General features: G+C 40.4%; 1 protein-coding gene and 1 long non-coding RNA gene across 2 annotated transcripts in view; one reads left to right on the plus strand and one right to left on the minus strand.

Annotated features, from left to right (window-relative positions):
- LOC141492822 (uncharacterized) overlaps nucleotides 1–13,086 on the plus strand; it is a 31,551-nt gene extending 18,465 nt beyond the window's left edge. Inside the window, exon 3 of the long non-coding RNA XR_012470054.1 lies at nucleotides 12,889–13,086. This is a non-coding gene — a long non-coding RNA (uncharacterized LOC141492822). The remainder of the gene's footprint in view (nucleotides 1–12,888) is intronic.
- GSTK1 (glutathione S-transferase kappa 1) lies at nucleotides 873–7,491 on the minus strand. Its single transcript, XM_074193499.1, has 8 exons — nucleotides 7,386–7,491; nucleotides 6,325–6,406; nucleotides 5,896–6,024; nucleotides 5,191–5,291; nucleotides 4,198–4,233; nucleotides 2,157–2,273; nucleotides 1,606–1,699; nucleotides 873–1,187 (listed from the first exon to the last, which is right to left on the minus strand). Exons 1-8 carry the CDS (start codon nucleotides 7,455–7,457, stop codon nucleotides 1,138–1,140), a joined length of 681 nt encoding a protein of 226 aa, XP_074049600.1. The 5' UTR covers nucleotides 7,458–7,491; the 3' UTR covers nucleotides 873–1,137.
- Nucleotides 13,087–13,638: the final 552 nt, after the last annotated feature.

The raw sequence follows: 13,638 nt of genomic DNA on the forward strand, positions 1-13,638 counted from the left end.
AATCTTCATTGTTAACTTTTTCACAAATCTAGAAAATAAACAAAACAATATCAAGCCCTAATTTGTGGTGATTACTGATTTCTGAGGTGTAAATATCTAGCATACCCCTGGTTGTCATCCTTTTTCATTAGCCCTGGAATATCACTTCCAAGCTCTCCTTTATTTTATTGTGGCAGCTAATAAGCACTATCTGATTTTGAACATGGCTCCTTATTGCTCTATGACCTCTTTTAAGACATGAGGTTTAAGGAATTCATGTTTGGACTAGCTGATTTCTGAAGTCCTTATCTGAGATTTTACAGTCATTTTTCATCTTCTGGTTCATAACATAATCTCATATGTCTAGCTAGAGACCAATCAGTTCCCAGCTCATCCCTTCTGGGTCTAGGTCATTCCAGGAGTCCTCAGCTCACATTGGCCAGTTCCTAAATTTAATCCAGTCTCAGGCATGGACCCACTTTGCCCTAGAGTATTTCACCTTTCACTATAGTTGGCATGATCTTTAGACCAATGCTGAGCAAGCCCTGTATTCTTTGGTAGATTTACCAAAAGATAAACTGTAGAAGGAAGCTGTATTCACCTTGACAAATTATTTCCAGTTATTTCCATAACTTACATCAATGCCAATGTCAAAGGACAATGATTTGCCAACACTGAAGTTATTCAAATGATCAGTAGTCTGAGGTGGAAATTTTGACTTTGCAGATTACTAGTTATATGTCTTTGGGTAAGCCTTAGTTTCTTTATCTTCTTCATGGGAGATTTTCTTATTTGTGTCTTAGCATGTAGGCTAGAAAGCTCCAGGGGAACTTCTTTTCATTAATTCCAGAGAAGAAAAGATACAGAATCAAGAATTCACGAGACACATGGAATGGTGATAGGCACACAAGTGTCTTCCATTGGGGAGTTTATTTGGTTGAAGATTGAAAGTTAGGGCCCCACTTAAGGCACTTGTCAGCAGAAGGATTAGGACAGCCTGAGGGCTGAGAGTTTAGGATGTCATGCCACATTTCCCCCACACATGAGAATATGGGAATTCAGAGTGCTCCAGCTTCCTGGATTCCAAAATGGGGATGTTGTGGGGAAGAAGGAGCTGTCTCTTAGAAATGGGGAGTGCTCTTCTTCTTCTGTAACTGTTTAGAGTTTACCTTTCTTAGTGCTGGGAACTGGGCCCAGCCACTGTTCCCCTGGAAAGAGAAAAAAAACCAGGTACCTTCTATACACATTCATAAAGGAAGGGAGTATCTGGGGCCTGGGCATAATATGTTATCCATTATTCTCTTCCTTCATCCCTTCTCTTGTCCACAAAGGCCTAGGGAATTCTTGGAAGAGGTTGTTTTTGACTTTAAGGAGCAGATGGTTTTTCTTTATCTTCTATAATATACATGTTTTCCTTACAACAGAGATTGCTTCCACTTTTTAAGACAGAGTCTGTTCCTATCCGAAGCATCCAATACAAGACTCTGACTCTTGGAAACTTAATTAGAACTTGTTGCTCAGGAACATCTGCTTTCTCTAAACTCTTCCTTTGTCAGTGGTAAGTCTGGCAGGGCTGTGGGGCAAGGAATGTCTTAATAATGGGAAGGGAAAGAGTCTCCAACTCACCTAGCATGTGTGCCAGGAGTTCCATCCTATCAGAGCCAAAGAGCATGTGGGATTTGTTATCCACATGGACCACTATGGTGGGTAGTCCAAAGGCCTGGAGAAAGAATAAACACAGTATAATTCAGAAAAGGCAAAGAAGAGGACACTGAGTCCTGAGTCAAAAGGAGTTAGATTAATGAAGGGAAGTAGGGGTGAGGAGCCCAATATCAGAAGCTAGGCAGGAGAGTCTTTGTCTTTCTGTCTCTTTTTTTTGAAGGCAATGGGTTAAGTGACTTGCCCAAGGTCACACAGCTAGGTTATTATTAAATGTCTGAGGCTAGATTTGAACTCATGTCCTTCCTGACTCCAGGCCACTTTTTCTGTCTCTTAACATTGATTTCCTCTCTATCTCATCTCTTCTAACTCTATTTCCCTCATCTCCTTTCTTCCCACAATGATTGAGACTGGTGGGAAATGGCAATGTGTCATACTGGTCGGAAAGTCTATGAGAAGAATCTTACAAGGATCATGGGTTGAGTTTCGGGGCAAGAAGGGGACCAAAGGCTCCTCACCCCATAATTGTAGGCTGTATCTGTAGTTTCTTTTAGTTTGTTCTTCACTTTGTCAGTTGAACACTTTTCCAGTAGAAATTTAGCCTGTTTTCCAGAAAGTCCTGCTTTTTCTGCAGCCTATGGAAGAGATAGGTAACAGAACATAGTTGAGTTGGGATGGGGGAATTAACCTCTGAACTCCTGAGTAGTGACCTCAAGAGTAAAAAACTATATTTCTAGCTTTGTCTTGAAGATGCCTAACATCATGACTTCTCCCTTGACCTTGGATATTCAAAGGACTGAAGAGAACACCAAGTCCAATTCTGTCTTTTGACTAATAACAAAACTAAGACCCAGAGAGGAAAAGTAATTTGCTCAAGGCCAAAGACTTTGTCACAAAAATCTCCTAACTCCTAATTCAGGATCATTCTTTCTAATATTCTTTGCTATCCCCTTCTTTGCTCCCTTTTAGTTCAAACATCCTCAAACTTTACAGAAATAACTTTCATTTTCCAGAAGCATTGAGATAATAAAGGTGCTGAGGGTCAAATGGAGCACGGAAAAGGCTATATTCTCTTCTCTATTAAGAATCTTGAAAACCTTGGCAAAAAGGACTAGGTAATAAACTGACCTGAAGGTTTCACCTTGATCCTTTGTGCTCTAAGTCCAGAACTATGAAGAACTTATCAAAATGCTTTAATGCTTAAATATTAGCAAATGCTAATAATGGTCAAGTGAAAATAATTCTCTTCTAGGAATCAGGGATCTATATCTGTATCCTGGTTCTACCACTTCCTAGCTATGGAACTCGGGAATTTGACTTCTCAGAGCCACAGTTCCTTCATCCAAAAATGGGGATGATAATATCTGTGAAACATTTTGAGGAAAATGTTAATAAACTTAATATTAAGTCAGTCCTGATAAAGAGATTGATTTCTTATTTCACTTCAATGAATATAGTCTATTGTTTGGACTTGCCCTGTGAAAGCTTTCATTCTTTTCTTTATGGCCAAAAAAAAAGGATTATTATTTTGAATTGTTTCTCTTTCAGATCAATAAATAATAGTAATTATAACCCTTTGGTTTCTTGTGGTATTACCTCCAGATTTTCCTTGTACAAGAAAGGTTCTTAGAATTTTTAATATGCTACATACTCTATTGCCTTTTTCCATTATTGTTGTTTGTCCTTCCTTTTTGAAGAGGCCCAATGACAGGTAATGTCTTGATTTGCAAGTGAATTGGATTTAAGTGAGCCAAGGCTGTGCAAAGTCACCAGTCTCACTTTCTCTTCCAGTCATTTAGATCTAGTGGCTAGTCGTGACTGTAGTCTGGATGCAGTGGGAGACTTTGGCCTTTTTTAACCTAAGGTCTCTTCCAGATCTCAGTTTTTCTGAGGCGTTACCCATTCAGTGATTAAGGCAAGGTAAGAAATGAGGCAAAAATGGCCTCTTTTACCCACCCCCAAAAAAAGTCATTCAGAGGGGAAGACCTTAAAAGTTTCTGGTCTGACTCACTCTGAGTCAGCAAAACCCACAAAATGAGACTTGGATTGGTCCATTATTGGCCAATCTGACCAGTGAGATCTCTTTTCAGATACATTTTAACTGTGATCCCTTCCTGTTTCACTAGAAGAGATTTTTCTGCCTAAGCCCTCTGCTCCTGATCTGCCAGTCATTTGTACCTTGCTTCCTGGATACCTAATTGACTCAGACTATAATGCTCTGTTTCATTTCAGAAAGATGTTCATATGTAATAAAGATGATAACTAACATTTAGCACTTACAGTGTGTCAAGTGCATTATCTTATTACTTCATTTGATCCTTCCAACAACCCTAGGAGGCAGATACTATTATTGAACCCACTCTACAGATGAGAAAATTGTGACAAAAACAAGGTTAAATGACTTGCCCAGGATCACTCAGCTAATTTAGTGTCTGAGACCAAATTTGAATTCTGATTTTCCTAATTCTAATCCTGGTATTCTACCTACTGTGCCACTTTTCTCCTTCAACAATGTCAGACTTCAGTTAGGGGAAATAGGGACAGGGCTGGGATACTTACAGCCAGGATGCTCTGGGGCTCAGTAATATCTTCATCCTAGGAGTAAAGGATAGAATATAATTTGGACAGGATGTACAAAGGGGATATAGGTAGCTGTGGACATAGGTGCAGGGAAAATATTAGGGCTAACATAAATTTAATGGCTTGATAAATTATTATTTAATTAATAAATTGATAAAAGCAAATAGTGAAATTCAAAGTTCTTTTTGATAGAGGAGCAGAGCACATGTAGAAGACAGGGAATTTAAAAAAACTGGGGATTAAATATCTGAATAATTTATGGTATATGAATTTAAAGGAAAACTAATGTTTTGTAAGAAATGAGAAAAAAGATGGTTTAAAAGCAACATGGAATGATTTCTACAAACCTGATATAGAACTAAGTGAGCAAGGAATGATTTATAATAACTGATGTAGAACAAAGTGAGCAGAACCACAAGAATTACTTATATTTTAATATCAACATTTTAAAAATGAAAAATTCTAAAACAAGAACTCTGATGAATTTAAATTTTTCTCTAATTGTAGAAAATTGATGAGTGATGCACACTTATGAAAAAAGATCAGCAAATATTTAGAATATGAAACACATTTTTTAGATTTGTCCAGCATGAGAATTTATTTTGACTATGTTTATGTAATAAAAGAATTCTCTCTATATATTTTTTTTCCTTTTTCAGTGAATGGAGGTAGAAGGGAGGGAAAAATAGTATGCTTGATAATTGTTTTATAAAATGAACCCTAAACAGTACAATGATCAACCATGATTCCAGAGTACTGATGGTTTAGAATACTTCTAGCCAGAGAAGTTAGGTGCTAAAGGTACAGAATGACATGCATTTTTTGGACAACAGCCACTTCAGGAATTTATTTTGCTTGACTATGCTTGTTTGTTACAAGGTTTTTGTTTTTGTCTCTGCAGTGGGGCTGGGGAGTAGGCGGGAAAGAAAATAGATTTTTGATCATGGAAAAACATTTAAAAAAGAAACTTACTCGTGACCAGATACGCATCCACAGCTCTCGAGACACTTTCTCTAACATCTCAGGGTTCTCCATGTTGACAGCAGTGAGAAATCGCATGGCATTCAGGCTGCCTGAGGGGAAAGAGCCAGAGATGGATGAGAAGAAATAATAACAACAGCAATAATCAAAAAAAGCCTAGATTTATTCATCACTGTAAGATGTGCAAAGTTTAGAATAGTTTATGAAAATCTCCCAAGAGATAGGTATTCTGGGTATTATCATCCTCATTTTACCAGTGAAGAAACAGAGGCTTAGTATGGTAAAGTGATTTATCCATGATAACAGACCTAGCAAATGTTAAGGGGAAGGATTTGAGCCCTGATTATACTAGATTATCATTCTAAAACCAGTTATGCTATTATATAATTTCTTCTATTGCACAGAGCTAGATTGTTCTCTCTTGCTTTTCCACTCAATACACACTTCCTTCCTTTGGGTCCTCTTTCCCCCAAATCAATTTTTTTCTTTTTTTCCCCCATACAATTCCTTGGTTATGTAGTACTGATTATCCAGAAGACTTTTTCTATACCCTTCAGTATAGAATCCTTTTGCTCAACTTCAGTAAACCTAGTCTTATGTCACCCAAGCTCACTTCATCATAGTTCTCTACTCTGGTATGTCTTATCTTCATACCCTTCTTCCCCTGTACTTCCCCACCCATCCCCACTCACATACCTTTTTCCATTACGACAAAGAGGAAATCCTTGGGAATCTGGATGGGAACCTGGTAAAGTTTCTTTAGATTCTGGAGGTCCATAAACATATATTTGCCTTTTGCTGGTACCAAGGCAGGTGGTTTGTTTCCTGTGGGTGAGTCATTCAATTCATTTCTGTAAACATTCATCAAATACTTACTAAGTTACTATGTATGCTTGGATGTGGAGATACAAAAAACAAAAAGAATATTGTTCCTGATCTCAAGGAATTTCCATTGTGCTGGCTCCTTGAGGATTTTGGTGACAAAGGATAGGGATTTAGAAGGAAATAAGGGAGAAACTTGATGATAGTTGGAGCCAATTTCTATGAATCTTCTTCTGTCTGTCAAACCCCTTCCTGGGCACTCATTCTCACTACTACATTCCCTTCCTCGAGATTCTTTCCTACCACTCTTCTGCATGATCCCTGCAATTAAGGTCGGGTGCAGTTGAAGATTGATGTTCCAGAAGTTCTGATATCGACACAGGACCTGCCAAGGAGATAAAAATGATGGCTGGCCGAGAGAGGGAGGCAGAGAGAGGAGAGGGAGAGTGAGAGGGAGGGAGGGAGGGAGAGAGAGAGAGAGAGAGAAAGAGAGAGAGAGAGAGAGAGAGAGAGAGAGAGAGAGAGAGAGAGAGTGCATGTACCCTTCCTTCCAGAATTGTGGAGTGGGAATGGTGGGATTCATAAAGATGTCCATTTTTCAAGGTCATTGATAACTGGCAAGTGCACCCCCTTCTTCTCCCCCCCCCCCCCCCCCCCCAGGGTTGAGGAAAGCTATTAACTCAAATTGGGCTCTGGGACTTTATCCTATCTCCCCGGGGCTGGGAGCTCTCCTCCTCTAGGGTCTGGGGCTGACTTTCATCCCATGGGCAGCTGGATGGTACAGTGAATAGAACACCGGAGTCAGGACGACTTGAACTTGAGTTCGGCCGCAGACACTTGCCACTTACAAGTTGCATGACCTCGAGCAAGTCCTTTAGCCCCGATTGCCTCCCATGGGTCCTGCTCCCTACCCGGCCCCTGGACCCAGGCGGCTTTGGAGGAGGAGGCGAGGCCGGTGACTCGGCGGCCCCTCACTTTGTCACGGCCTCAGCTCTCCTTCTCCGAGGCCGAAGTGACACAACCTCTCAACACTCGTGGGGTGCACAGAGATTCTCTCTCTCTCTCTCTCTCTCTCTCTCTCTCTCTCTCTCTCTCTCTCTCTCTCCCTATCTGAGCCTAGTTCAGTTTGGGGAAGAAGGCTCCTCCGCGGGCGGCTGGAGAGGCGCGGGCACAGCAGCAGACCGCCCGGAGCGCCCCGAGGCCGCCCCGTTTCTCCGCCCAGGGTCCGGGCGCTCCCGAGGGAGCCCGCGGGGCGGCGCCGAGCGGGGCCTCCGCGCCCTGGTCGGGGCCGGTCACCTTCGCCCCGCGGTCCTCGGGCTACAGCCGGCTCCCCCGCGCCCCGCGGCTTGCCCCGGCCCAGTCACCTCGAAGCCCAGCCAGGAGTAGGGGGACAGGACGTCGTAGAAGAGCTCCAGCCTCCTGGGCAAGGCCGCCATGCTGTCGGCGCGGGGCGGGCAGCGGGCAGCGGGCGGCGGGCAGCGGGCGGCGCGGCCTTTAACCTGGGCGGAGCCGCCTCCTCCAACCCGATAGGGCCCGGCCGGGGGCGGGGCGGGGCGGGGTGGGCGGGGGCGCTCGCGGGGGGCCCCGCCGCCTGGCCCCCTCCCCCGAAGGCCGCGGACGTGCTGGGCCGGGCCCCGCCACACGGGGGGACGGGGGAGCTGCGGGGCGCGGGGGCGCTTTAAGTGGGGGCGCAGCTCGGGGCCTCGGAGATGCCAAGACTCGGAAAGAGCAACATGGGGCGGGGGCAGCTCCGGGAGGGGCAGTGAGGGCAGGGGAGAGCCTCGGGGCCGGGGAAGTAAGGCGGGAAGGGACGTCATCCACGAACAGAAACTTCCACAAACGGAGAAATTGTAATCGCTCATGTCTGGGCCGAGTCAATAAAATACATGTGACAATACTACCTAAACGAATGGACTTATTCAGCACCATGCTTCATAACTAAAAAAAGCTATAGAGTTGGGAAAAAAATTATAACGAGGGGAAGGAAAGTTGAAGAATCTCAAGGGAAATAATGGGGAAAAAAGAAGCAAGGAGAATTGAAACTAAAGAAATTATCATCAACATGGTTTTGGCTTAAAAATGGGTTGGTGAATGATTTGGTACACACATAAAGAAGGAGAACACAATAAGAAATGGAGGTGGAGGTGAGGAGAGTTTTACTAGCAATCTTTTAAAAAAATTTTATTTAAGGCAACGAGGTTAAGTGACTTACCCAAGGTCACACAGGAAAATAGGATTTTTGTAATGAAAAAAACTTTAAAAAATTACAACCTGCCTAGAATTTCTTATGAGTGAAATGTGGAATAGGTAAGTTGGAACAAATATGTCCTTTGGGATGTGACGTATGGAACTTAAAGGAACCTTACACCAAGTTTTCACAACACATATCTGTATTTCTATGCATGTATGCACATAAATGTGCATGCACAATGTTTTTATATAAAATTATGCATTTATTCTGCATATATATATATAAATATTGAATTATTGATTGAAATTAGGTGTGTGAATGGGGATGGATGATATACCCTTGAATTCTGAATTTTAGGAACAGGGATGTAGGCTAAGATTGCTACAGTGACTCTTCACTTTTGAGATCAATCACAATTTCACTATTTAGTTAATTCAGCATAACAAATCAGGAAAGTCTCTTTGTAAGAATTCTGTTTGTTTTTTCCTTCTTTTCAAGTAAAGGTTAAAACAGTTTCATCAAGTAATGGGGCCTCTGCAGACTTTCTTTTTATATTCTTCAGCTTCTCTACAACCATGACAGGCAAATAGTATCTTCTATACATAGTTCACCCTTAATAAATGCTTTTCCTTTCCATTCCACTTCTGAAACAAAAACTCTTAAAAGTGTCTCCAAACTCACAATTAAAACTTCCTTTTCTACAACATTTAATTTGATTCTTAAAGCCATAGTAGCCATAATTATAGCCTCTATAACTAAGACTTTTAAAATAGTATAATTTCATAAACCAAACCATTTATCCTGCTTCATTTTTTTGCCTATCAAATAGTGAAAGATAGAGCAAATTTTCAGCTTTTGAATGTTAGGGCTTTCTAGGATAATAGGTATTTATACTGAAGAAACCTTTATATTCCTAACCTTGGTTATGTCATAGTCTCTATATATAGTGTGCTTAAGCCTATCTAATTCTTTTTCAGAATTATAAATGCATAAAATAAAACATAGGTTTACAAGGCTCATTATATTGAAATACATGCATCAAACTAAATATATATACATATATGCACATACATATGCATAAACATACACACACACACACACACACACACACACACACACACAAACAGGACCCCAGGTTAAGAATCCTTGCTCTAGATTTAAAAACATATTCCTGAAAATACCCTGTTGATTTTATGTATACACACACACACACACACACACACACACACACACACACAAAACACACACACACACACACACATAAACAGACACACTGAGAAGCTATTCGGTTTTGGGTTCAAATTACTTGTAAAAAATATTCTGAATTCTCATTTCTACTTTTGGAGTTCCTCCTGAAAAGACCAATTTTTTACTATTAATTATATTATATACATATTATAGAATTATATAATTATATACATATTATAGAAAAAGAATAATTTACTTAAAATAGAAAGCATTGTGATAACAAGAAAATAAGTCATCAAAAACACCCACAGCTTCAACCTTCTAATCTTCCAAGAATGGAAGATTATGTTTCTAATTTGGCCTTACCCTTGATGAATGGTTCAGGGAATGGATGAATGAACACATGAAAGAATGAATGAAAAATATTTATTAAGTGCTTGCTCTTGTACTAGCTAAAGACTGAACTAAGTGCAAGAGATATAAATAAAAAAAATAGACTTTACATTGGAAAAAAACTTTTATTTTAACCTCCACTTGGGGAAAGGTTATAAAAACATATTCCTGAAGCTCAATACTTGCTCCAGCAAATACTCCTTTAAAATTAAAATTCACCAAATAGAAGCTATGAGAATCCATGAGACAAGAGAGTCATAAGCCTGGGGGTGAAGTAGGGAAGAAAATGGAAGGTGTCCCATAGGAAAGACAAATGACTTGAAAAACAGACAAGACGTAATTTTATAATCATTGAACTACCTGAAATTCATTACCAAAAGGAAGAACCTGAACTTAATAATTCAAAAAAAATCACAAAACCTCCCAGATCCCTTAGAAACAGAAGGCAACACAGAAATAGAAAAGCAAACAAACAACCCACTATTACCTATAAACCACACTAGATAAGTGTATATGTAATGATTTAATTAAACAACGATTTATTAGGGACTTCTAGTGCAAGATACTAATCTAGGGAGTGTGTGTGTGTGTGTGTGTGTGTGTGTGTGTGTGTGTGTGTGTGTGTGTGTGTGTGTGTGGCAAGGGTTGAACCTCATGGTGCAAGAAAGTGTCTTAACTTCTGTAGCAAAATGTGCTTTAACTAAGGATTCAGGTAGACTTAGATTATCCCTTGGTCCTCTAGTTTCCTGCTACCCCCAGCAGTAAGGATGGTGAGATGTGGGGGTGGGGGTGGGGTGGGGGGTGGGGGGGTGGGTATTGACTCTTCTTCCCCTCCACTCCCCCCATGGTGAATGTTCTCATTTGGTAACTGGAGCAGATAGTTGTTGTCTTTTCTGCTTTTTTCTTTGAACATAGCTAAATATCAATTCCAGAAAGGATGTTGTCTCTTGTAAGTCTTAGAAATCTAGAGATCCTTGTTCAGCTGATCAGAGCTGAGTTGACAACAGAGGTAATTTCTCAACGAGTGAGGATAACTATTGCAGGGAGAGCAGCTCAAGCCATTGCCTTATTTACCGGAAGAAGACATGGAGTTGGAGGGAGTTATTTAGACAGTGTTGATTTGAAATGTGAAATGCCAAATTAACAATCCCTAAATTGTTTTAATACCATGAAAGTTCTATATTTCTACTGTCCAGGAGAACATATCAATATTCATTAGTTACTATATCCTCTTTTGAATCTCTTTTTTCTTTTAGGGTTTGTTTGTTTGTTTGTTTTGCAAGGCAATGGGGTTAAAGTGTCTTGCCTAAGGCCACACAACTAGGACATTATTAGGTGTCTGAGTCTGGATTTGAACTGAGGTACTCCTGACTCCAGGGCTGGTGCTCTATCCACTGTGCCACTAGCCGCCCTTGAATCTCTCTTAATGAATGTTTGTGAGACTTTGTGTTTCATGTGTGTCTGTGTGTTTACAGGAAATAAAAAAAAATTCTATTTCTGTTCTATACTCCATATTGATTACCATTCTACTCCCTTCTTTGGACAGACTCTAGGAATGAATTTGACACTTATTTTAAATATTTACCTTGGAGTACCAGGATAGGCATTTCAAGAGCCAAAGAATGTGAGATAAAGAGCCTTGCCACTCTCTTTGAAGGTCTTTCTCCCCCAGGATTGAATCCAGTCAATGCATTCTTGAATCCAAAGCAGAGTGATTCCTTTGTGGAAAGGAAGAGGCTAAAGTATCATAGACAATCTAGATTTTTTTCAGGTTGGTTATTGTTACCCTGGGCAAAAGGGAAGCAAAATTAAAGTTTCCTTCCTGTCCTCAAAAAGTGCACATTCTAATAGTTGAGGAGAGGGGAGGAAAAGGTACAATATAGATATAGTATAATATGATTATTATAATATAAAGCATAGTGACTGAACTAGACAAAATGTTGCAGGAATTTTTGAGGAGAGGGAGAATAATTTCATATGTGAGATCAGACTTCACCTGGAGCAGATAACACCTCAGTTGAACCTTGAAGGAAGGAAAAGATTGCAAAAGAAAGAGATAAGTGCTTCACAGACATTGCAGACATGCTAGTTTGGTTGGAATGTACTAAATCATGAATGGCCTTAAATGTTAGCCTAAGGAGTTCATATATATCTTTTTTTTAGATTTTTTTTTTCCAAGGCAAATGGGATTAAGTGGCTTACCCAGGGCCACACAGCTAGGTAATTATTAAGTGTCTGAGACCGGATTTGAACCCAGGTACTCCTGACTCCAAGGGCCGGTGCTTTATCCACTATGCCACCTAGCCACCCCTAGTTCATATATATCTTAAAGGCAATGGAGTCCCTGAAGTTGTTTGAATAGAGGAGTGATCTGGTCAGTCAGACATATATGAAACCAGTTGATATCAAGAGAATAAAGAAAGTGAGATTAGTTAGGAAACTAATATAACATTCTAGTCAAGAGCTGATGATGTAAGCTTAAATTAAGGTGGAGGAAGTACATAGGCTTTAACAATAGATTAGCTCTGGGGTGGGGTGAAGTAAGAGGAAATAGCAAAGATGATCTTGAGTTTTAGTTTAAAACATTTTAAAAATAATATTTGAGTCTTGGTCTACCTGTATTGAACTGGTTGGAAATGCATCTGCTACTCACAGCCTGAACCTACAAGTTTTGACCTGTTCCTTTTCTGATCTTCTGATTTAGGCCAGTTTGCCCCTCCATAGCTCTCCTGTTCTCTAGGGTAGGGGATGTGATCAGATCCAACCTAACTTCTAAATGCTGTTTCTTTTTTGGTGAGGGGAAGAGGACTCTAAGCGTTATATTCCAGGCTTGACACCTTTCCCACAAAATACTATTTCTTTGATGAACACACATAGCACTTAGTCAAAAAAACCTGTTTAGATACACACACATATAAGAATGTATTCCAGATAATATAAAGTGAAGGAGCTATCTCATGGAGAGTACTGTGACTGAGTTCAACTAAGAGAGTCTTAGATCTCACCCAAGAGGAAGTTCCCAGAAATATATAGTATAGCTGGGCACAGGAACATGATGGTGACTATTAAATATTCTTACATTTGCTTCTTTCCAGAGTCTTTTCCTTCTGCAAACTGAAGTGGACTTGCCCTGATCCATCTTCTCTCTCAAAGCTGTAAGCAGATGTTCCCAAAGAAACTTTAGCACCTGAAGCAATTAGAAACTTGAAGAAGACTTGACAGACAATTCTCTCTTGCTCTTGCAAACTCTACCCTGCCCCTCATGCAGGATTAGGACATTCATTGCCACCAATAAAGAGATTGTCCCATGACAATGGACTTAGTGGTTTCATATGACTTATTTCATTTCAACTTATTTTGTTAAATACTTCCCAGTTGTTTTTTTTTTTTTTTAGGTTTTTGCAAGGCAGATGGAGTTAGGTGGCTTGCCCAAGATCACACAGCTAGGCAATTATTAAGTGTCTGAGACTGGATTTGAACCCAGGTGCTCCTGATTCCAGGGTCAGTGCTTTATCTACTGTGCCACCTAGCCCCCCCCCCCCCCCCAGTTACATTTTAATCTGGTTTGGTTTACAGTCTGGAGTGTTGTGGTCTGTATGTGACCTGGATGTCCGTGTTTAACACCTCTGAAAAGAATTTAGTTGTTAACTGATCTTTAGATGCCAAATTAGCTCTTTGGGGCTAAAAGCTAAAAACTAAAAGACCTAAAGCTTTAGGTCTTCCATAGCACAGACCAATCCACGATTCACAATTCATATGCACAGTATTCAGAAATACAGGGAAAGTCATCTAGGTAACCAGACTGCCTTGAACTACATTGCTGAGACCAGATATCTCACCAAGTT

This window comes from Macrotis lagotis, chromosome 7, assembly GCF_037893015.1.
Source record: "Macrotis lagotis isolate mMagLag1 chromosome 7, bilby.v1.9.chrom.fasta, whole genome shotgun sequence".
NCBI lineage: Eukaryota > Metazoa > Chordata > Mammalia > Peramelemorphia > Peramelidae > Macrotis > Macrotis lagotis.

What these genes read in the sequence shown, in the direction of transcription:
- GSTK1 (XM_074193499.1), bottom strand. Translation starts at nt 7,457, where the DNA reads ATGGCGGCCTTGCCCAGGAGGCTGGAGCTCTTCTACGACGTCCTGTCC. An exon ending in ACTCCTGGCTGGGCTTCGAG is followed by an intron (nt 6,407 to 7,385) that starts GTGACTGGGCCG and finishes TCTCCTTGGCAG; the next exon opens with GTCCTGTGTCGATATCAGAA. An exon ending in ATACAGCCTACAATTATGGG is followed by an intron (nt 1,700 to 2,156) that starts GTGAGGAGCCTT and finishes TTCTTTCTCCAG; the next exon opens with GCCTTTGGACTACCCACCAT.